The sequence below is a fragment of the Gigantopelta aegis genome, chromosome 1, assembly GCF_016097555.1.
Source record: "Gigantopelta aegis isolate Gae_Host chromosome 1, Gae_host_genome, whole genome shotgun sequence".
Lineage (NCBI taxonomy): Eukaryota > Metazoa > Mollusca > Gastropoda > Neomphalida > Peltospiridae > Gigantopelta > Gigantopelta aegis.
In genome coordinates, this window is record NC_054699.1 from 688,705 (window position 1) to 714,933 (window position 26,229).

The 26,229-nt window shown below is 40.2% G+C and overlaps 1 protein-coding gene across 2 annotated transcripts in view; it reads left to right on the top strand.

Moving 5' to 3' along the window:
* The window catches only part of LOC121368903 (F-box-like/WD repeat-containing protein TBL1XR1), a 98,909-nt gene that overhangs the window by 9,038 nt on the left and 63,642 nt on the right, over positions 1-26,229 (top strand). For both annotated transcript variants that reach the window (XM_041493670.1, XM_041493662.1), the window contains exon 2: positions 8,761-8,898. In XM_041493670.1, coding sequence (XP_041349604.1) covers positions 8,841-8,898 — 58 coding nt within the window. In that variant the 5' untranslated portion in view covers positions 8,761-8,840. The remainder of the gene's footprint in view (positions 1-8,760; positions 8,899-26,229) is intronic.

The following is a 26,229-nucleotide window of genomic DNA, read 5'->3' on the forward strand; positions in this document are numbered from 1 at the left end:
GCCAGTATTTAACACAGGCGTTTGGGTCCTGGTTGGAGTTGATGGTTGTTTAGTTAGTACCACGCAATGGAACTAGTCATGCATGTACCCTGTATTGTTTAATATACGTTCTCACTGCATTTTGCATCCCTGGTTTCGTGTTATGCCCAGGGTCCGAAATTAACGACGTCACCGACAACAATTGCCATCATTGAGGTATAAATTGCTGTAGGTAGAGAGCATTACCGATGACACTTTTGTGCCGTCAGTAAAACTCCTCAACAATGACAAAATATATACACCTGGTGTACATAATCTGCCAATAATTAACATTTTCACATTTGAAATATGTTTACATACAGCAAAATAACCTTTCATTAATATTTATTTTCTGCAAATGTCACTTTAAAAAATATTTTGCCATAGTCAGGCTCAAAATTGCTATCGGTGAGCTGTTTCACTCGTGGCAATTCTATTAAAAATTGCTGTGGGAGACAAATTGTTAAGTTTGAGCCATGTAACTATCACACTGGTAGTACCTAATATGCTAATCACGTAGTAGTATTATAATGGGAATAGTAATAGGAATACAAGTTACATAAATAAACATTCCAAGGGATGCCATATGTGCAAGGTTGATGTATTTGTGCATACTTCATTACATATCTACAGCTTGAACTGTCACTGGTTATGGGTTTCTGCCAAAGAGTACAGACAGATATATTTTTATGATTTGTAGACCGATTGGGGTGAAAGGACTGCTATTTACAATTTGTGAAAGTACATGAAATGCAGTGTCAAATTTCAGAACTATTTGGGCACTTTAATTATGTTCTCTTGTTTTTATTATGTACCCTCAATTTATTTTCTGACATAAAGCCTTGTAACTTAATTTAATAAATTAATTTAAAATTTTTTTTAGGGTGTTCTCTCTCTTTGAAAACAAAGGGCTGTTTGAGAAAAGTAGTTGGTTGTATTTTAGGGTTCAAGCTGGTCGCTCAGAATTAATAGCAATTTGTTAATTTGAAAGAGATAATCTAGCTATATTTAGGAAACGACATGCAGTTTTCGAATTAGCGTTTTGGCGAATTGGTATTGACATATATATTTTCCAAATTCAACTTTAAATCACATTTGGCAAACAGCATCTTAAACCAAGATATATTTATTGAATGCAGAGAAGTTTATAAATAATTGCAACAATGAAAAATAGGCATTGGTAGTTGTGGAAATAGTTGCCAAAAATTATCGACTGAGCCTACTAATGAATGCAGTTTGTACATTCAACCTTTTTGTTATTGAATTAATATTAGGATTACAAAGACAATGGTGTCGAGATGGTTGTCGGTCAACAGTTGCTTTCCAGATTGTTCGTCCTGTGGATGTTTCGTCCACAGACAATTCATCCACCATATAGTTCGTCCATGTACAATTCATCCACCCACCTCGGACAACTGGTCCACTCGATTACAACATTTAGACCAATAAATCTGAAATTTTATTTCTTAGCCATTGAAATGGTCACTTATTTTCGTTTTGTAGTAAACTCCTAGTATATGGAACAAAGTAAATTTTAGTGGCATTATCAACTTGTTATTGTCTGTCTGTAACAAAGCTAGTAACTAAACTAAAATTTTGTCATTTATGTCAAAAATACCATAATGTGACGTCATTCGAAGTAACCAACCAATAAACAACGATATCTCCATTCTGCTGCCAAGTTCCAGCCAAGTTCTAAATTTAACTATAAAAATTATAGTGGACGAATTGTCCAAGAATTTTTTTTGGTTGTGGACGAATCGTCTCGAGTTCAACAGTGCACGAAAAGTCTAGAGGACGAATCATCTGCATCCCAACAGTTTTTGTACAAAACGGCCAGATGCATGGGGTGAATATTTCTGTCTCTGTAAAGCTATTTAATATTTTATATTCCTTTTTTAATGATTTGTCTATTTTATATTTATATCTATATTCTATGGCTTTTACAGACACAAAACATAGGCTATGTTAAAAATGGGGTGGGGGGGGGGGGGAGATTTTTATGCACACAATTTTCTCACCTGTTTTTGCGAATTCCACTAAAAACATACTAATCCATTTGGTAATAATTTTCGCTGTCAGTGAATCAATAGAAATCACCACTTTTGCCATGTACGAATGTCTACAGCACATTTTAGTTTTCACTCGAGACTTTCTTTTCAAAGCAGCAGAATCGGATCAAATTATGGACCAATTAGAAACAACTTCCAGATTTTTTTCTCCAAAAAACTAATGCCTGACGTTTTTCCACCAAGCCAGTTCACACCCCCATTGAAGTGTCAATTTGCTCCCAACTATTTGTCAGTTTGCCCCCATTTTTGTTTGGTAGGGGACAAAATGGTAATGCGTTACGGGCGAACTGACTTGGGGCGAACTGCATGGCTTGGGGGCAAAATGGTTTTAGTCTAAAATAATTTTGTACATACCAAGCAGCCAAAGAAAATTTGGAGTATTTATAATATTTTTACATTTAAAACACAGACTCCTAGGAACCAGGATGGGGAATGGGGTTTGGGTGTGTGTTTTATCCTGTTAAAACTGTATTTAAATAAGGATACAAATATAACCTGCATGTATGACCTTCTCCAGTATAGATATTGTACCATCCCACCCCTATAGATATCATACCACTCCACCCGTATAGATATTGTACCACCCGCACGCCTATAGATATCGTACCACCCCACCCCTATAGATATTGTACCACCCCCACCCCTATAGATATCTTACCACCCGCACCCCATAGATATCTTACCACCCCACCCCTATAGATATCGTATCATCCCCACCCCTATAGATATCATATCACCCCCACCCCTATAGATATCATATCACCCCCACCCCTATAGATATCATATCACCCCCACCCCTATAGATATCGTTCCACCTCCACCCCTATAGATATCGTTCCACCTCCACCCTATAGATATCATTCCACCTCCACCCCTATAGATAGTTCCACCTCCACCCCTATAGATATCGTTCCACCCCACCCCTATAGATATCGTTCCACCCCACCCTATAGATATCGTTCCACCCCCACCCTATAGATATCATTCCACCCCCACCCTATAGATATCGTTCCACCCCCACCCCTATAGATATCGTTCCACCCCCACCCCTATAGATATCGTTCCACCTCCACCCCTATAGATATCGTTCCACCTCCACCCCTATATATATCGTTCCATCCCCACCCTTATAGATACCGTTCCACCTCCACCCTATAGATATCGTTCCACCTCCACCCTATAGATAGCGTTCCACCCCCACCCCTATAGATATCGTTCCACCCCTATAGATATCGTTCCACCTCCACCCCTATAGATATCGTTCCACCCCCACCCCTATAGATATCATTCCACCCCTACCCTATTGATATCGTTCCTAAGGGCCTGAAACATGTTACGGGGCGAACTGCATGGCTTGGGGGCAAAATGGTTTTAGTCTAAAATAATTTTGTACATACCAAGCAGCCAAAGAAAATTTGGAGTATTTATAATATTTTTACATTTAAAACACAGACTCCTAGGAACCAGGATGGGGAATGGGGTTTGGGTGTGTGTTTTATCCTGTTAAAACTGTATTTAAATAAGGATACAAATATAACCTGCATGTATGACCTTCTTCAGTATATATAATGTACCATCCCACCCCTATAGATATCATACCACTCCACCCGTATAGATATTGTACCACCCGCACGCCTATAGATATCGTACCACCCCACCCCTATAGATATTGTACCACCCCCACCCCTATAGATATCTTGCCACCCGCACCCCATAGATATCTTACCACCCCACCCCTATAGATATCGTATCATCCCCATCCCTATAGATATCATATCACCCCACCCCTATAGATATCATATCACCCCCACCCCTATAGATATCGTTCCACCTCCACCCCTATAGATATCGTTCCACCTCCACCCTATAGATATCATTCCACCTCCACCCCTATAGATAGTTCCACCTCCACCCCTATAGATATCGTTCCACCTCCACCCCTATAGATATCGTTCCACCTCCACCCCTATATATATCGTTCCATCCCCACCCTTATAGATACCGTTCCACCTCCACCCTATAGATACCGTTCCACCTCCACCCTATAGATATCGTTCCACCTCCACCCTATAGATAGCGTTCCACCCCCACCCCTATAGATATCGTTCCACCCCTATAGATATCGTTCCACCTCCACCCCTATAGATATCGTTCCACCCCCACCCCTATAGATATCATTCCACCCCTACCCTATAGATATCGTTCCTAAGGGCCTGAAACATGTTACGGTAAGATAGTGTTTTAAAAACAGGGAAAAAACATATTTATATTTTGAGGGAAAGAAGTGGAAGTCTTGCCAGGGCTGGAAACTGTCCCTTTTAGCTTTTGGAGTAGATCTTCGGCATTTTTGTTTTTCCTCCCCTGATGTGCCATTGTTCGATTTAAAACCTTTAGTCTAGTGAACATTGAAACACACTATTGAAATGTAATTGTGTGTGTGTAACTGTAAGACAAAGACTGTTTGATGGATCATGAATCATTTGGGGATTGATTGGCAGCCGTGGTAAGAGATACACACGTAATACAGACTGGCTTTAATTAAGAATGAATTACCAATTCCCTCTCGCCCACCAGTATTGATCCACCGACACCTTGAAGCGGGTTTCAACCTAATCTCAATCCTTGATCTTGTATGCAAGCAGCTGATATAAATACTTAAAACTAAAAAAATAGTAGCTTTTGCTGAGAGCAGCATTCCAAAATATTTTTGAAACACACTATAGCAGTTTTCAGTAGACTTGGCTGTCTGCCAGGTCACAGTTGTGTCCTAAGTATTTCTCTTCTATTTTTTTTATTATAGCTAGCACCTCTTTTAATATTTTTTACCTAGCCTAAGGCCAGTGTAATTAGTTTTCCTGAGCTGCATGTTACCCAGTATGATGGATCACCCTGTTCAGTGAACCATGGCCTCTGAGGATAGCCTCCAAAACAATGAGGTGAATAAATGGTCTGTTTCAAAATGATTGACTTGTAGTTTGGTCTACAAGATGCCCAAGCATGCAGGTGTTCAAAGAGAGTGGGTGGGGGTTGTGTTAAACATTGTAATTCATGGATGTTTTCAGTTTAATTTTGTAGATAAATAAAAATTGCTTAAATTTTATAGGATTATAAAAATAAAAAAAAGTGGGTGGGGGGCATTAAAGCTGCACACCCTAGTTCCATCCAGCGAAAATAAATTATAATTTGGTTAATCTACAAACCTGTAACACACTTAGATCACGTTTTTATCAAATGGAGTGAAAAAGCAGGTTTTATATCGATAAATACCATGAGAATCCCCATGTCCCAATTGCTTGAAATAATTTTGAAAGTTTGTATTCTGATGTCACCGGTAGATGTCGCTCGAAGCACAACAATGCCTACGCCACGACAAATTTCACAGACTTGGGGTGCGTTCGTTTCACCTCTCCTGGACATGTTCCAACTGTTCTGTCCTGGTTGTATCCCCTCTCCAGATATCGTAAGACTTAGCAAAATTATTGGTTTTAAGGGTTTGTAACGTTTTGTATTGAGACACTTACTTGTCTGAACTTTATTGTTACTGAAAATGTTCACGAACTGTGAAGAAAAATCTCACAAATGAACAACAACTAATCGGATATTGATTGCGTGAACCGTGCACGAGAAAACAAACCGAACCAAAATGATAACGGTCACGTGATATACCAACGTCTGTGTCATTGAAATGGAAATATCCCCTCTAAAATTAGATTGGACCTCGCTTGCTTAACGGTTTTTTCCTCGACAGAACGTCTTGTGAAAAAATGCAAAAAATGCATTTCATGGTTTTACAAACAGCAGGATTACCAAAAAGCACTTCAGGTGAATGGAAATGTGTATTCTAAATAATAAAATGTAAGTAAAGTGCAATTTTATTTGTGAAAAATGGGGTTTAATAGCGAAAAACAACGCCGTAATGGTTAAAAAATAAACGTAACTATTGATTTCTAGCAGAAACACATACATATATATCTGTCTCTTGAACAAGTAGCTCTGATTTTTGGCTGCTTTTAGCAAAAGAACTTCTATTTCACCTGCTAAACATAAGTATAAAAATTGACTACTTTTTGGAACCTGCTATCTCAAGCCCTGGATTGTTGTAATACTAACATTTGCTAAAAGTAAAACTGTCACAGATTTTACCAATCTAATTAAAATTAGCTCCACTATTACATGTGGATCTAACACCAGCCAGTTGGAGCTCATGTCCGCCAATCAAAACCTTACTTGCAGAATCCTGCCAGTGATTTAAAAATAATTTGAAAACATTCCGAATTATCCTGAGGGTACCGTATACGACATGTTTCGTGTGAATTACGAATGCTTTAAAACATGTTTTATTTTATAAAATAAATAATTTGTAATGTAAAACTGAAGACTGATTTTTTTTTTTTTTTTTTTAAATAAATAAATAATTTTTAATGTAAAATTGAAGACTGATAACCTGCCCCGTATGTATTGGTATGGTTCGCTGTACTGCGGCCACTAAAATAGACTCGCCCGATATTTTTTAGAATTTGTATGCTCCCAAATAACGTTATAAAAGGCGAAGTGTGATTGGTCAATATTTAAATTATTATTTACAGATGAAAAGTTACCTGGACATTGGGGACTACGCAGTGTTGTTAGTTTTAAATCACTGGCAGGATTCTGCAAGTAAGGTTTTGATTGGTGGACATGAGCTCCCAACTGGCTGGTGTTAGATCCACATGTAATAGTGGAGCTAATTTTAATTAGATTGAGATTTTCCATTTTAAAATGCAGACAGAATGGTGATTTATATTACCACCACCAATAAAATAAAATAAATCATAAATTAAAAATAATACTAATTACTAAAATAGTAAATATTAAAAAAAGATTTATTGCCCAGCTAAAATATTTTTCAAGCTTCCATTGTTACGCAGATCAAAGAACCTCTGGATTTTTTAGATTTTGATTTGTCCTGGTTTTAGTGTGACTCAAAAAACAGTTCCAGCTGTTCTTAATCATTGCAGGCCTGGGTATTTATAATTTTATGTGAAATGCTTTTACATCGACATTTTAAAATATCGGAATAGATTTGGCAACAAAGAACCCATATTCCATAAACTATGTATATCAGTTATTCGAAAATAAGCTCAGACCTTTTGGACTTAGGTTAAATAAACACCCTTATCACTTGGACTATAACCATTAACCCACTGTCTTACACAGACATCCCATATAGCTGAGGTATGTGCTTGAACCGTAATTGGATATAAGCACAACATCAAACTGAAATGAAATGATATTAGTGAGCATTCAGTTTAGACAACTTGAAAGTTGATCATACATGTCGTTTTGATTGTGATGTACAACACTGTGACTTGTGTCTTTAATACCGGATACAAGTACCTCCATGTATAGATATTCAATGTTAAGAGAGAATAAGTGGCAGATAACAGTCAAATACCTTTAAATCCCATAATAAAAGCATTTTAATTATGATATCATACAGGTACATTGTTGATCAATTTGTTTAAACTCATTTGACAGATCAAAGCTAATGTGGGTCCTCTTGTGATGTTATGGATGTGACACCTCATTGTAAATATATGTTATGCCACGTCCATAACGGGTTAATTACACAAATTAATTATTTTTTAAATACAGTTCATAAAGTTATCATTGCATAAAAAAAATATTGATATGTACTAAGTTAATGCATGAAAATGAAATAAACTTTTGTCATTTTATTGAACTTTACTGAAATGGCAGCAACAGTAATTAAAGTTCTGAAAATAATATATTTATTAAAATTTAAATCTAATGAAAGTATTTATTAGAACTAACCCAGCACTTACTAGTATAAAAATATTTTTGAAATTTGATATTTCATCATTAGGAGTCGGAACTTTACCCAAAAATAAAGTTGCGTTGATCCAAGGAAGTATTTTAGATACTCAACTTGATAAGCATTCAGCTAAAACAACTGAAGCAAAATCACTCATCTCCATAAAGTTCAGACATACTTCTATGCAACACAACTAAAACAATTACTGTAGAGACAAATTTAATTTTTGATGAAAAGTTCCATTTTAAGCTGGAATTGCCCATATAAAAGATCCATTGCTACTAATGAAAAAATATAGCAGGTTTCTTCTCTAAGACTATTGTCAGAATGACCAAATATTTGACATCCAGTAGCTGATGATTAATAAATTAATGTGTTCTAGTGATCATGTCATTAAAGTTCTATATGAATCATTGAATGAATGTTTAACGACACCGTAGCATAAAAATAAACATTGGTTATTGGGTGTCACAAAAGGTAACGTTCTATATATAACGGAACATTCACAGATTTGGCAAATTAGAGGCCTTTTTGAAGGCATATTACGGGCAAGAGGCAGGGCAACTTGTAAGACAAATTTAAACAACTTGTGTTGTAACAGCACCCATTCAAAGCACAGTTCTTCTAAGTGTGGACTATTTCATGTTTTTGTAATAAAACATCTAGGAATCACATAATTTGAATTTGAGTAACATGCGAAATAAGGCACAGCTATTTGAGCCATGAGACTGTTTAATTTTCAGGGCACTAGCAATTTGCTGCATGGCTTCTGTTAATTTTGAACCTTAATAATGATGTCATTTTTATGCCCGATTACCTTTATTTAAAAAAAAAAAATGTATTCCTCCGTTTCAGGATTGGATCCGTATTGTTACCTCAGCCTATGTGTTGTGACGAAGCCCGCTTCTGAATGTGTTTCTTCAGTGTAGTGCAACATGAGCTTTAGCAGTGACGAAGTCAATTTTCTTGTTTACCGCTACCTACAAGAATCAGGTCAGTTGATTCTCCTCTGTTTTATCCACAGCTACGTGTATCATAATTTGAGCAAAGTTTATTTGAGCACATCCCAGTGAAACCTGTGTCAGTGTTGTCTAGATACATGTAAGCAGGCATTGCAGTACACTTGATTTATCTTTCCCTTTGTTAACCAGTGTTGTTGTGGGAACACTTTTTAAATTCTTTTTTTTTCTTTCTTTTTTGGGTGCACTTAAAATACATGTAGGACATGCATGTGAGGCTATCTGATAGAAATGATTTCAGGGTATGTAAACCCCCAAAACGAATGATAAGTGCCTTTACAAGTACTACATATAGGTGATTGTGGGTTTGAAATATTTTGAAATTGGATATAGCTTTATTTCATTTTCTTTGACAAATTTTAAACAGCAGTTTTCTTACTATATTCAGGGCGGGACTTAGCCTAGTGGTAAAGTACTTACAAGTCTGATGGACGGTTGATTTAGGATCGATCCCTGTCAGTGGGCCCATATTGTGCTATTTCTCATTCCAGCCAGTGCATCACGACTGGTATATCACAAGCCGTGGTATGTGCCTGTCTGTAGAATGGTGCATTTAAAAGATCCCTTGCTACTAATGGAAACATGTAGCAGATTTTAATTCTTAATACTGTAATTCAAATTTACAAAACATTTAACATCCAATAGTGTATACATTAATTTCCAAAGTTTTAGGGTACATAATTTTACCCTTCATACCTTGTGGCAGACACCATGCTAGTACTGGTAGGATACGGTATGTCATTAATAAACAGCACAGCTGGCAGTGTTTTCACCTCCTTTTTAATAAATTGTCGTCTGCAATCTAGTTCGCGTATGTTGACAACCCTGTTATAAATTAATTCATAAGCTTGTTTCCGATTGGTTAATATTAGCTTATTATACATTGGTATGATATATACTACTCAAAAGAATTTAAGGGTCAGACGATATTTTCAACATTATTTTCTGAATGTCAATTATATTAGCTAGACCATAATGTCACGCATGGTATTGTTCCATTTTGACGAAAGTGGGTCTAAGCAACCCATAAATTAATTAAAATCCACTGTCATTGACACTGTCGACTAGTTCTAATGGCGAAAACATGCTTACATTTGCACGTAAATTAGGGCGAAAGCGAAAGGTCTGCTAAGTGCCCATAACTTGCTTTTTCACAAAGCGCTTCATTTGCACGCTTTGCAGGTGTATTCCATGTTCCCAATGCTGAATTTCCGTATAATTGGAGCTTGTGTTCGTGTACGGTGCACACTCCAAATTCGACAATGGTACGACTTCAACTGACTATCGAAGATCGAGGAAGGGCTATTGCTTGGCTTCAGGATGACAATACGCAAAGAAATGTTGCTCTGAGACTTGGTGTCAGTCAGAGTGTCGTTGGCCGACTGTGGCAACGGTACCAAGCAACGAATTCTGTTCGAAATCGTCCACGTTCGGGAAGACCCCGAAGCACTACAACTAGAGAGGACCGCTACATCACCAATATGGCTCTACGTCAACGCACAACCACTGCACGCCGATTACGTGACAATCTGCGGACTGCGACTGGAACTCGAGTGTCTGATCAAACCATACGCAATAGTCTGAGAGCCAATAATCTACGCTGCCGTCGCCAGGCTGTTCGACCACCACTCCTACCACGTCACAGAACGGCCAGACGTCACTGGTGCATGCTTCATCTGCGGTGGCAACGTGTTCAGTGGGGTCGAGTGATGTTCACTGATGAGTCCAGGTTTAGTCTCCAGTTCAACGACGGTCGGGTTCGTGTCTACAGACGTCCTGGGGAGCGCTTCGCTGACGTTAACGTTAGACAACGTCACCGGTTCGGTGGTGGTAGCATCATGGTGTGGGGCGGCATCTCTATCCACCACAGGACCCCCCTCTATGTGGTGGATGGCAATCTGAATGGAATCCGCTATCTGAATGAGATTAGCCGGCCGTTGGTTCTCCCAGGCCTTCAGCAGATTGGCGGCGGGGCAGTTCTGCAGGATGACAATGCCAGACCCCACCGCGCCAGGGTGGTAATGGACTTTCTCAGACAACAAGGTATTGCCAGGATGGATTGGCCAGCATATTCGCCTGACTTGGCCCCAATAGAGTACGCCTGGGACGAATTAGGCAGGAGAGTTCGGGATAACCATGCCCCTCCGGCCAACCTTCATGATCTGGGTCAACTTCTTATGGCAGAGTGGCAGGCCATTCCCCATGAGTTCTTCAGACGTCTGATCAACAGCATGAGGCAACGATGTGTCGAGTGTATTCGCGCCAGGGGTGGATTCACACACTATTAAACGAATGTTCTGATGTGTAAAATCCATGTTTGACAACCTTCAACTTTGACAGCATGTCATGTGACTTTCTTGTATACAGTGACGTTTATTTGTGTTTTTTTGTAAATATGGAACAATAAATTAAATTTTTGGTGTAGTTTACATCATCAATCTAATACACTCTGAAACTTATTTGGTTATAAATTTTTGACCCTTAAATTCTTTTGAGTAGTATATGATGTTAATATGTAAGATACAACCAATGAAATCATGTCAGTCTTTGGCTTCAGTCTTTGGCTTTTGTCTACAAATGAAAACATTTTCTGGTGCAAACTTGTCCATTATGCAAATATAAAATGGTATTTTAGAATTGAAAGACCACCAGGGCCCATATATGCATGATTCCAGACAGACTAAAGTTAAGCCCTGATAGCTGTAATACCACCATTTTAACTTTCTCCACCAGACAGACTAAAGTTAAGCCCTGATAGCTGTAATACCACCATTTTAACTTTCTCCACCAGACAGACTAAAGTTACGTCCTGATAGCTGTAATGCCATCATTTTAACTTTCTCCACCAGACAGAATAAAGTTAGATCCTGATAGCTGTAATACCACCATTTTAACTTTCTCCACCAGACAGAATAAAGTTAAGCCCTGATAGCTGTAATACCACCATTTTAACTTTCTCCACCAGACAGAATAAAGTTAAGCCCCTGATAGCTGTAATACCACCATTTTAACTTTCTCCACCAGACAGACTAAAGTTAAGCCCTGATGGCTGTAATACCACCATTTTAACTTTCTCCACCAGACAGAATAAAGTTACATCCTGATAGCTGAAATGCCACCATTTTAACTTTCTCCACCAGACAGACTAATACACTCTGAAACTTATTTGGTTATAAATTTTTGACCCTTAAATTCTTTTGAGTAGTATATGATGTTAATATGTAAGATACAACCAATGAAATCATGTCAGTCTTTGGCTTTTGTCTACAAATGAAAACATTTTCTGGTGCAAACTTGTCCATTATGCAAATATAAAATGGTATTTTAGAATTGAAAGACCACCAGGGCCCATATATGCATGATTCCAGACAGACTAAAGTTAAGCCCTGATAGCTGTAATACCACCATTTTAACTTTCTCCACCAGACAGACTAAAGTTACGCCCTGATAGCTGTAATACCACCATTTTAACTTTCTCCACCAGACAGACTAAAGTTACGTCCTGATAGCTGTAATGCCATCATTTTAACTTTCTCCACCAGACAGAATAAAGTTAGGTCCTGATAGCTGTAATACCACCATTTTAACTTTCTCCACCAGACAGAATAAAGTTAAGCCCCTGATAGCTGTAATACCACCATTTTAACTTTCTCCACCAGACAGACTAAAGTTAAGCCCTGATGGCTGTAATACCACCATTTTAACTTTCTCCACCAGACAGAATAAAGTTACATCCTGATAGCTGAAATGCCACCATTTTAACTTTCTCCACCAGACAGACTAAAGTTAAGCCCTGATAGCTGTAATGCCACCATTTTAACTTTCTCCACCATGATAGCTGTAATACCACCATTTTAACTTTCTCCACCAGGCAGACCATAAGAGAGCTGTGTCTAGTTGATTTCTTTGATTTCAATAAATCTCGTGATTACGTTGTCATTCATAATGTATGCCACATACTGTAGACATATGTTTTGTTCGTTTAAATATTATTTATTTCCGTCATTTGGGAATTTGGGATTGTCCAAGAGGCCTATCCCTAACATTTGTCAAGATAAACACAGCAGGAGATAATAAATAGTCTATTTTAAGTAAGTGATGTCAGAGTTTTACAAGCAACACATGTATGCACAAAATGGGGAAGTGAGTTCAGATGCTTTGTGCATTGATGGAATGTAATTATGTTTAAGAGATAACTGCTTTATTTAAATAATGGATTATTTTAATATATTTTTTTTTTTTTTATGTTCATGTGTATATATTAATTAGAAAGATTTAAGAGCAGAATATACAGATATTATGGCACCATCCATTTATATGAGTGACTGTTCTTTTAGTCATTGTATGTATACTCATAAGTGACCTACTTTTATGGTGACCTATTTTTCATGCATACTCTTTGAATAAACTATTAGCATTTGTGTATGTGTGTGCTGTATGTGCATGTCTGTATAATGTGTGTGTGTGTGTGTGTGTGTGTGTGTGTGTGTGTGTGTGTGTGTGTGTGTGTGTGTGTGTGTGTGAATTCAATCATGCTTGCATATCTAAGAGCACCTTAATTTGTTCTCAGAAGTGTGTTATCATCCACCTAAAATCCATGTATGTGAGATAACACTGTGAACTGCTCGCCTTGTGCTTTGGAAAGATGCTGCTTTAATCCCAGCTGGCCCCAGTGTTTAAATATCATAAAACTCATTCAGTGATTGGTCAATGTGTGCTAGACAACAAAGCATCCTCTTTGCAAGTCTTTTAGCATTGCACTGCGAGATCACAAAGTTGCGAGAGTAGTGAATTAAGGCCCCTGGTAAATTTTTTCCCTTGTAAGTGCAGATACTAATACTATTTTTGACTGATTAATTTCCTGGTACATTTAGGCCAGGGTTGCATTATTCACCTGAAGCTGGTGTGATGCATTCCACATTTTATATAGGTCACTGATCTTTCTCTTTCAGTGTGTATTGTTGCATTGTATTCCATCATGTTAAATTGAATGGAGACATACACGTACAAGTTTCATTCAGGAAAGTAGTTGATTTTAGCATTTTCTTTCTATTTAATTCTTTTATAAAATATTTTTCATAAATTAAACTGAAGTTAATCTAAAATTCTGCAAATATAGCTTTATTTTACTATGATGCCAGGGTTGAAAATTAACATGAAAACCATGGTCACCAGCAGGGCCAGTTGAAGAAAAATCTTACTGGCATTTCTCAAATTCAACTAGCCTTGCAATTTAAATGCACAGCAAAAATCAAAATTATAATTTTCTTTGTTGAATAATAATCATGTATATAGTCCGTTTGCGTCAAAAGGAAAACGACGAATTGGCAGGTAACTTCATAAGGAATGAAGTTAAAATTCATATTAAAAAATATATTAACTTTTAAACCCATACCAACCCAAATAACTTTAAAAAAAAAAAAAAAAATCCATTGTAAATAAAAATGTTTCATTACAAATTACAATTAAATGATACAGATTAAATATCATTTTTGATACGGGTAAAGAAAAATGCTAGAACAGCCAATTTATGCAGCTTGACGTGCATTGTCTCTGAAGTAATCGATAATGGAGTATAAAGAAACTAAAACCTTAAAAGGTAGAACTGCCGCGTGTTTTAGTAAAGTAGTCTGGGAGTGGCAGTCCTCTTTGATGATGCAAGAGGGATGAACTCTCCAGTAAAGAATTTCCTTGGGAGTGGCTATCCTCCTATTGACAAGGCACTAGATAAAGATTGATGGAATCGCCCACTATTCCATATATTTTGTCGTTCAGATTTATCTTGGATGTTCCATCAAGATTTAAACCATGCAGTTTTATAAATATTTATCATATAATATCTTACATTTTCAGTGCAATCAAAGTATGTGATGTTTTTCAGATCACATACTTCAAAAATTTGATAACTTTGCAAATTAGATGTAAATTAGTCGAGGTCTCGGCACTAGGTTTATTGACATTTAAGCAAACGTACTTGGGTGACACTCCATGATTCACGTATGCATTCATAGTCATCAAATAAAAACATTTCAATGGCAATTTGACACTGAAAGTGTCCAGTGTTCAGAAAACAAAAAACCTTAGGCATAACTTTATTTTGATATAAGGACATCCAAAATGATGTCATTCGAGTTTGCAGTCATTTCCATTCAAAAATACACCACGCCACATATTCTTATGTCATTTGAATATCTAGTAATGGCAGACTGGAATTAAAGTTGCATGTACAGTTTACAAAAACACGTATTAAGCTTGAGCTTATATGATAAAGAGATTATTACCCTCGTGTATTTCGGTATCATCAATATCATATATTAGGAATAAAAATAATGTATTATGCTCGCCAGAGGCTTGCATAATACAATTTTTATTCCTAATATAGGATATTGATGATACCGAAAAACACTGGTAATAATCTCTATGTATCTGTTTTATTTACACTGAACTTCCACAGAAATGTTATTTCAGATGGTATGGGTTTGCAATTTAATAAATCACTACATTTTTATATAAATTTCATATTTGCATGCCAATTACTAGCAATTGACTTTTAGAATAATCCCTGTAGTAATTGGAAAATGTCATTATTAATGTGAATTAAAATTACAAGATAAATTTTGATTTTGTCCCAGAATAAAATACTAGTAAGCTAATTAAACAGTATTAATTTGTCCCATAGCATTTAATAATGTCAAAACATAGGTCTACTAGATAATTATAGTGTATCCAGTCCATTCCAATAAGCCGACGACTTAAAAAAAAAAAGAAAATCAAGTTTTTACAACATTTAGAGCTATATCTGTTTACAGCCCCAGACCAAAATCGTAGAAGTTGAGACTGAGTCTGGTCAGAATATAGAACATGTTCAATAATATCGTCTCCTACCAGAATTGTAGTTTGGGCCAGGAGAGCATTTCTTTTTTTAAACTGGTATCATACTAGCCACTCTAAAATCAATGGTCGCCCAACGGACTACCTTTATAAAATTCTTAGTCGCCCTTAGCCAATAAAGGTCACCATGGGCAACCGGGCGACTGCTAATTTTCAACCCTGTGATGCTGAGTTTACAGCTTTTAAAAAATTATTTCAGTTTTTTACTTTCAAATTGGTATCACATCCGCTTTTATCATGTGCAGCATATACGTGGCATTTGCAGCTGTTAAAATAAGTGAAGAACAGTTGTTGGGTTATCAGTTAGCAGTTGTTGGGTTATCAGCGGGGTACCATGTGCCAAGACAGTCAAGAAAGCTACTTAGTTCTACACAAAACCTTAGTAAACGAAGAAAACACTGTTATTACACCAAAATGATCAATAAATTGTGTGATTTAAATATAAGGTAGTTCCAGCCAGTGCACCATGACTGGTCTATCAAAGGCTGTGGTATGTGCTATCCTGTGTGTGGAATGGTGCATATAAAAGGGGGAAAAAAATGTAGCAGGTTTCCTCTCGAAGACTATATGTCAAAATTACCAAATGTTTGATACCCAATAGCCGATGATCAAGAAAACAAACTTTCATTTGTTTAAATGAGGATTTAAATTTAATTGTTGCGAAGTGTGAGAACATGCACATGTCTGTACATGTATGTCTGTAAGGACCGATGAATAAACACACGGATGGAATGGAAACACTTGATTTATTTCACGCAGCTGTATCAGTCACGTTTTTATTACACTTGCATATTCCCTGCACTTTAATTGTTTTTTTTCCTGCTGCCAAGTTATTTCTGTCCTGCGTGGTTCTGTTCCCTGGTGTAAAACATAACTGTCTGTCTGACAAGTTGCCATGGATGTCGGTCTCGATTGTAGCTGTAAATATAATACACTATTATTACCTGAGGCACATTTCCTGGGCCCAGTCACAGATTTTGAGTTAATGAATGTTGGCAAGTATCACTGTAAGATGAGAAAATTAACAGTATAAATTATTTTAGGAAAACTGAATCAAATTAAAAATCTAATTATATACATTTTCATTTAGCAGTTCTTATCAGTTCACCAGTGGTACTAGGTCATGAATTCAGTATTGTGTTATTATCAGTTCACCAGTGATACTAGGTCATGAATTCAGTATTGTGTTATTATCAGTTCACCAGTGATACTAGGTCATGAATTCAGTATTGGGTTATTATCAGTTCACCAGTGGTACTAGCTCATCAATTCAGTATTGGGTTATTATCAGTTCACCAGTGGTCCTAGGTCATCAATTCAGTATTGGGTTATTATCAGTTCACCAGTGGTCCTAGGTCATCAATTCAGTATTGGGTTATTATCAGTTCACCAGTGGTCCTAGGTCATCAATTCAGTATTGGGTTATTATCAGTTCAGCATTGGTACTAGGTCATGAATTCAGTATTGGGTTATTATCAGTTCACCAGTGGTCCTAGGTCATCAATTCAGTATTGGGTTATTATCAGTTCACCACTGGTACTAGGTCATCAATTCAGTATTGGGTTATTATCGGTTCACCAGTGGTGATACTAGGTCATGAATTCAGTATTGGGTTATTATCAGTTCACCAGTGGTACTAGGTCATCAATTCAGTATTGGGTTATTATCAGTTCACCAGTGGTCCTAGGTCATCAATTCAGTATTGGGTTATTATCAGTTCACCAGTGGTCCTAGGTCATCAATTCAGTATTGGGTTATTATCAGTTCACCAGTGGTCCTAGGTCATCAATTCAGTATTGGGTTATTATCAGTTCACCAGTGGTACTAGGTCATGAATTCAGTATTGGGTTATTATCGGTTCACCAGTGGTGATACTAGGTCATGAATTCAGTATTGGGTTATTATCAGTTCACCAGTGGTGCTAGGTCATCAATTCAGTATTGGGTTATTATCGGTTCACCAGTGGTGATACTAGGTCATGAATTCAGTATTGGGTTATTATCAGTTCACCAGTGGTACTAGGTCATCAATTCAGTATTGGGTTATTATCAGTTCACCAGTGGTGATACTAGGTCATGAATTCAGTATTGGGTTATTATCAGTTCACCAGTGGTCCTAGGTCATCAATTCAGTATTGGGTTATTATCAGTTCACCACTGGTACTAGGTCATCAATTCAGTATTGGGTTATTATCGGTTCACCAGTGGTGATACTAGGTCATGAATTCAGTATTGGGTTATTATCAGTTCACCAGTGGTACTAGGTCATCAATTCAGTATTGGGTTATTATCAGTTCACCAGTGGTGATACTAGGTCATGAATTCAGTATTGGGTTATTATCAGTTCACCAGTGGTCCTAGGTCATCAATTCAGTATTGGGTTATTATCAGTTCACCAGTGGTCCTAGGTCATCAATTCAGTATTGGGTTATTATCAGTTCAGCATTGGTACTAGGTCATCAATTCAGTATTGGGTTATTATCAGTTCACCAGTGGTGCTAGGTCATCAATTCAGTATTGGGTTATTATCGGTTCACCAGTGGTACTAGGTCATCAATTCAGTATTGGGTTATTATCAGTTCACCAGTGGTACTAGGTCATCAATTCAGTATTGGGTTATTATCAGTTCACCAGTGATACTACGTCATCAATTCAGTATTGGGTTATTATCAGTTCACCAGTGGTACTAGGTCATCAATTCAGTATTGTGTTATTATCGGTTCACCATTGGTGCTAGGTCATCAATTCAGTATTGGGTTATTATCAGTTCACCAGTGGTCCTAGGTCATCAATTCAGTATTGGGTTATTATCAGTTCACCAGTGGTCCTAGGTCATCAATTCAGTATTGGGTTATTATCAGTTCACCAGTGGTCCTAGGTCATCAATTCAGTATTGGGTTATTATCAGTTCACCAGTGGTACTAGGTCATGAATTCAGTATTGGGTTATTATCGGTTCACCAGTGGTGATACTAGGTCATGAATTCAGTATTGGGTTATTATCAGTTCACCAGTGGTGCTAGGTCATCAATTCAGTATTGGGTTATTATCGGTTCACCAGTGGTGATACTAGGTCATGAATTCAGTATTGGGTTATTATCAGTTCACCAGTGGTACTAGGTCATCAATTCAGTATTGGGTTATTATCAGTTCACCAGTGGTGATACTAGGTCATGAATTCAGTATTGGGTTATTATCAGTTCACCAGTGGTCCTAGGTCATCAATTCAGTATTGGGTTATTATCAGTTCACCAGTGGTCCTAGGTCATCAATTCAGTATTGGGTTATTATCAGTTCACCAGTGGTCCTAGGTCATCAATTCAGTATTGGGTTATTATCAGTTCACCAGTGGTCCTAGGTCATCAATTCAGTATTGGGTTATTATCAGTTCACCAGTTGTACTAGGTCATCAATTCAGTATTGTGTTATTATCAGTTCACCATTGGTACTAGGTCATCAATTCAGTATTGGGTTATTATCAGTTCACCAGTGATACTAGGTCATCAGTGCAGTATTGGGTTATTATCAGTTCACCAGTGATACTAGGTCATCAATTCAGTACTGGGTTATTATCAGTTCACCAGTGGTCCTAGGTCATCAATTCAGTATTGTGTTATTATCAGTTCACCAGTGGTCCTAGGTCATCAATTCAGTATTGTGTTATTATCAGTTCACCAGTGGTCCTAGGTCATCAATTCAGTATTGTGTTTTTTTATCAGTTCACCAGTGGTACTAGGTCATCAATTCAGTATTGGGTTATTATCAGTTCACCAGTGGTCCTAGGTCATCAATTCAATATTGGGTTATTATCAGTTCACCAGTGGTCCTAGGTCATCAATTCAGTATTGGGTTATTATCGGTTCACCAGTGGTCCTAGGTCATCAATTCAGTATTGGGTTATTATCAGTTCACCAGTGGTGCTAGGTCATCAATTCAGTATTGGGTTATTATCGGTTCACCAGTGGTGCTAGGTCATCAATTCAGTATTGGGTTATTATCGGTTCACCAGTGGTGCTAGGTCATCAATTCAGTATTGGGTTATTATCGGTTCACCAGTGGTATTAGGTCATCAATTCAGTATTGGGTTATTATCGGTTCACCAGTGGTACTAGGTCATCAATTCAGTATTGGGTTATTATCAGTTCACCAGTGGTCCTAGGTCATCAATTCAGTATTGTGTTATTAGTTCACCAGTGGTACTAGGTCATCAATTCAGTATTGGGTTATTATCGGTTCACCAGTGGTCCTAGGTCATCAATTCAGTATTGGGTTATTATCGGTTCACCAGTGGTCCTAGGTCATCAATTCAGTATTGGGTTATTATCGGTTCACCAGTGGTCCTAGGTCATCAATTCAGTATTGGGTTATTATCGGTTCACCAGTGGTCCTAGGTCATCAATTCAGTATTGGGTTATTATCGGTTCACCAGTGGTACTAGGTCATCAATTCAGTATTGGGTTATTATCAGTTCACCAGTGGTACTAGGTCATCAATTCAGTATTGGGTTATTATCGGTTCACCAGTGGTACTAGGTCATCAATTCAGTATTGGGTTATTATCGGTTCACCAGTGGTACTAGGTCATCAATTCAGTATTGGGTTATTATCGGTTCACCAGTGATACTAGATCATCAATTCAGTATTGGGTTATTATCGGTTCACCAGTGATACTAGGTCATTAATTCAGTATTGGGTTCACCAGTGATACTAGGTCATCAATTCAGTATTGGGTTATTATCAGTTCACCAGTGATACTAGGTCATGAATTCAGTATGGGTTATTATTAGTTCACCAGTGATACTAGGTCATCAATTCAGTATTGGGTTCACCAGTGATACTAGGTCATCAATTCAGTATTGGGTTATTATCAGTTCACCAGTGATACTAGGTCATGAATTCAGTATTGGGTTATTATCAGTTCACCAGTGGTCCTAGGTCATGAATTCAGTATTGGGTTATTATCAGTTCACCAGTGGTCCTAGGTCATCAATTCAGTATTGGGTTATTATCAGTTCACCAGTGGTGCTAGGTCATCAATTCAGTATTGGGTTATTCAGTCTAACAGTGTATCATTGAAAAAGTAAAAGTTTATTCCTGAAAAATTTAAATCTATAAAAATAGCAAAAGGAACCATTAAAGGGACATTACTGAGTTTGCTGCATTGTCAGATGTTTCCGACTAATAAAATATTTCTATGATTAAACTTAAATATTAAATATATTTTCTTGTTTAGAATATCAGTGTCTGTATATTCAAGGTGTTTGTGGTCGTATTAATATTTGTAAGAAGCCCAAACTGGAGTTTGTCTTCAAATAGTTTCGTACGTACGAAAAAACCCATATTTCAGGGAATTAAATTAAATTTAGCCTAGTACAAATATTAGAACGATCAGAAACATGTTTCATATACAGCCACTTATATTTTATGCAGAAAAATATATTTGATATGTAATTACAATCCTTAAAAAGTCCCTGTTAGTCGATAACATCTTAAACATTGCAGCAAAACTCAGGAATGTCTCTTTAAACTGACCCCTAAGTATGAAGTTAAAGTAGGATAATATAGTCCCCAACATGTACATTCTATGTATATTGTCCCCAACAGGTACATTCTATGTATAGTCCCCAACATGTACATTATGTATATAGTCCCCAACATGTACATTATGTATATAGTCCCCAACATGTACATTATGTATATAGTCCACAACATGTACATTATGTATATAGTCCCCAACATGTACATTATGTATATAGTCCACAACATGTACATTCTATGTATATAGTCCACAAAATGTACATTATGTATATAGTCCTCAACATGTACATTCTATGTATATAGTCCACAACATGTACATTCTGTGTATATATATATAGTCCCCAACATGTACATTCTATGTATATAGTCCTCAACATGTACATTCTATGTATATTGTCCCCAACAGGTACATTCTATGTATAGTCCACAACATGTACATTATGTATATAGTCCACAACATGTACATTATGTATATAGTCCTCAACATGTACATTCTATGTATATAGTCCCCAACGTGTACATTCTATGTATATAGTCCCCAACAGGTACATTCTATGTATATAGTCCCCAACATGTACATTCTATGTATATATATATAGTCCCCAACAGGTACATTCTATGTATAAAGTCCTCAACATGTACATTCTATGTATATAGTCCCCAACATGTACATTCTATGTATATAGTCCCCAACGTGTACATTCTATGTATATATATATAGTCCCCAACATGTACATTCTATGTATATAGTCTTCAACATGTACATTCTATGTATATAGTCCCCAACATGTACATTCTATGTATATAGTCCCCAACATGTACATTCTATGTATATAGTCCCCAACATATACATTCTATGTATATGGTCCTCAACATGTACATTCTATGTATATATATATAGTCCCCAACAGGTACATTCTGTGTATATAGTCCTCAACATGTACATTCTATGTATATAGTCCTCAACATGTACATTCTATGTATATAGTCCCCAACAGGTACATTCTATGTATATAGTCCTCAACATGTACATTCTATGTATATAGTCCCCAATATGTACATTCTATGTATATATAGTCCCCAACATGTACATTCTATGTATATAGTCCCCAACATGTACATTCTATGTATATATATATAGTCCTCAACATGTACATTCTATGTATATAGTCCCGAACAGGTACATTCTATGTATATAGTCCCCAACAGGTACATTCTATGTATATAGTCCCCAACATGTACATTAAATGTCACGGGGCTTGAAATCATCAGTAATATGGCATGTTGTTGTTTTTAAAAAGAAAATATGCCATGCTAAAACAAATCTATGTACTGTGGCAATACGACAGTATGGTGTGAGGGGAGGGTTTGTGACAATGGTGGGGGGGGGGGGGGGGGGGGGAAGTTACAACCTCTGAGAAATATGTTACTGTGGAATTAAAATAAGAGATTCCAAGAAACGTTTTGTTTTAAAAAATTTGACAACATTTTTAGTCAATTAGCAACCACTGTTTAATGTTTAAATACTGTATAGTGAATCGTTACACGATGCTGAATAAAATGTTCCCTGGAATCATGAGTTAAATAGCAGACAACATAATCTTACCGTTCATATGTACATTTGTCTTTTGAAAAATGACCTGTAGTCTGTTTATTTTTGTGTCACTTTAGCAGGTTAATTGCTATTTCAAGCTGTCATGAGTGAATTAAAAATGAAAATACTAAAGGTCTGAATGGTTAAGATTAGGGAAACTATATTTTAGACAGAAAACTGGTCATTGGAGATGTCAAAACTGACAGTTGTCAACACTGCCGGAGTGTGCTCTAGCCCTATCCTCCCTTACAGGAAGGAGTAAGTAGGACTAGAGGATAGTCCAGTTTCATCCCACTCCAGCTGACCTCAGGTGACCCAGGTTCTACTTGTACAGCCAGCTGACCTCAAGTGACCCCCCCCCCCCCCGTGTTCTACTTGTACAGCCAGCTGATCTCAAGTGACACCCCCCCACCCCCCACCCCCCGGGTTCTACTTGTACAGCCAGCTGACCTCAAGTGAACCCTTTTGGGTTCTACATGTACAGCCAGCTGACCTCAAGTGAACCCTCCTGGGTTCTACATGTACAGCCAGCTGATCTCAAGTGACCCCCCCCCCCCCCCCCCCCGGGTTCTACATGTACAGCCAGCTGACCTCAAGTGAACCCTCCTGGGTTCTACTTGTACAGCCAGCTGACCTCAAGTGAACCCTTCTGGGTTCTACATGTACAGCCAGCTGACCTCAAGTGAACCCTCCTGGGTTCTACATGTACAGCCAGCTGATCTCAAGTGACCCCCCCCCCCCCCCCCCCCCCCCCCCCCCCCCCCGGGTTCTACATGTACAGCCAGCTGACCTCAAGTGAACCCTCCTGGGTTCTACATGTACAGCCAGCTGATCTCAAGTGACCCCCCCCCCCCCCCCCGGGTTCTACTTGTACAGCCAGCTACCTCAAGTGACCCCCCCCCCCCCGGGTTCTACTTGTACAGCCAGCTGACCTCAAGTGACCCCCCCCCCCCTGGGTTCTACTTGTACAGCCAGCTACCTCAAGTGACACCCCCCCCTCCCCCAGATTCTACTTGTACAGCCAGCTGACCTCAAGTGACACCCCCCTCCCCCTCCCCCCGCCCCCTTCCCCCTGGGTTCTACCTGTACAGCCAGCTGACCTCAAGTAACCCGGCTTGCACAACCAGCTGGCCCCGTGCTTATAAACCTTAAAGTCTAGACTTTATTATAATAAAGTCCAGACTTTAACAGCACCATTCAAATAGCATTACGTTAAAATCTGGACTTTATTAAAGTCTAAACTTTAGGTTTTATAAGCATGGGGCCAGCCAGACCTCAAGCGACCTGGGTTCTACTTGCACAGCCAGGTTAGTGAGATCATTGATGAGCCAAGTGCATGTGGTTATAGTCCTGACCTGATTTTCCTACAATAGTGTTCTGTAATAGCCTCCAGTGATCATTCATATAACACGGGCTTAGGCTGGGGGTTCCTTAGTGTTCAGAGGAAACCCCCCCCCCCCACCCCCCAACCCCGGTTGAGTCTAAATAATTTTTAGCAGTGCAGTATTTGACTATTCCTATAGGTTTTCAGTAGAAAAGTAGACAAAATGGTCAGCTAGGTTCATATTCAAACCACAGGGCTACATCCCAGCCCTGGCACCGGCTACCTCCCAGCCCCGGCACCGGCTACGTCCCGGCACCGGCTACCTCCCAGCCCTGGCACCGACTACGTCCCAGTCCCGGCACCGGCTACGTCCCAGTCCCGGCACCGGCTACGTCCCAGTCCCGACACCGGCTACGTCCCAGCACCGGCTACCTCCCAGCCCCGGCACCGGCTACGTCCCAGCACCGGCTACCTCCCAGCCCCGGCACCGGCTACGTCCCAGCACCGGCTACCTCCCAGCCCCGGCACCGGCTACCTCCCAGCCCCGGCACCGGCTACGTCCCAGCCCCGACACCGGCTACCTCCCAGCCCCGGCACCGGCTACGTCCCAGTCCCGGCACCGGCTACCTCCCAGCCCCGGCACCGGCTACATCCCAGCACCGGCTACCTCCCAGCCCCGGCACCGGCTACGTCCCGGCACCGGCTACCTCCCAGCCCTGGCACCGACTACGTCCCAGTCCCGACACCGGCTACGTCCCAGCACCGGCTACCTCCCAGCCCCGGCACCGGCTACGTCCCAGCACCGGCTACCTCCCAGCCCCGGCACCGGCTACGTCCCAGCACCGGCTACCTCCCAGCCCCGGCACCGGCTACCTCCCAGCCCCGGCACCGGCTACGTCCCAGCCCCGGCACCGGCTACCTCCCAGCCCCGGCACCGGCTACGTCCCAGCCCCGGCACCGGCTACGTCCTGGCACCGGCTAGATCCCAGCCCCAGCACCGGCTACCTCCCAGTCCCGGCACCGGCTACGTCCCAGCACCGGCTACCTCCCAGCCCCGGCACCGGCTACCTCCCAGCCCCGGCACCGGCTACGTCCCAGCCCCGACACCGGCTACCTCCCAGCCCCGGCACCGGCTACGTCCCAGTCCCGGCACCGGCTACGTCCCAGCCCCGGCACCGGCTACGTCCTGGCACCGGCTAGATCCCAGCCCCAGCACCGGCTACGTCCCAGCCCCGGCTACGTCCCGGCACCGGCTACGTCCCAGTCCCGGCACCGGCTACGTCCTGGCACCGGCTAGATCCCAGCCCCAGCACCGGCTACGTCCCAGCCCCGGCACCGGCTACATCCCAGCCCCGGCACCGGCTACGTCCCGGCACCGGCTACCTCCCAGCCCTGGCACCGACTACGTCCCAGTCCCGGCACCGGCTACGTCCCAGTCCCGGCACCGGCTACATCCCAGTCCCGACACCGGCTACCTCCCAGCCCCAGCACCGGCTACGTCCCAGCACCGGCTACCTCCCAGCCCCGGCACCGGCTACCTCCCAGTCCCGGCACCGGCTACGTCCCAGCACCGGCTACCTCCCAGCCCCGGCACCGGCTACGTCCCACCCCCGGCACCGGCTACCTCCCAGCACCGGCACCGGCTACGTCCCACCCCCGGCACCGGCTACGTCCCGACACCGGCTACCTTCCAGCCCCGGCACCGGCTACATCCCAGCACCGGCTACGTCCCACCCCTGGCACCGGCTACGTCCCAGCACCGGCACCGGCTATGTCCCAGCCCCGGCACCGGCTACCTCCCAGCACCGGCACCGGCTACGTCCCACCCCCGGCACCGGCTACATCCCACCCCCGGCACCGGCTACGTCCCGCCACCGGCTACCTTCCAGCACCGGCACCGGCTACATCCCAGCACCGGCTACGTCCCACCCCTGGCACCGGCTACGTCCCAGCCCCGGCAC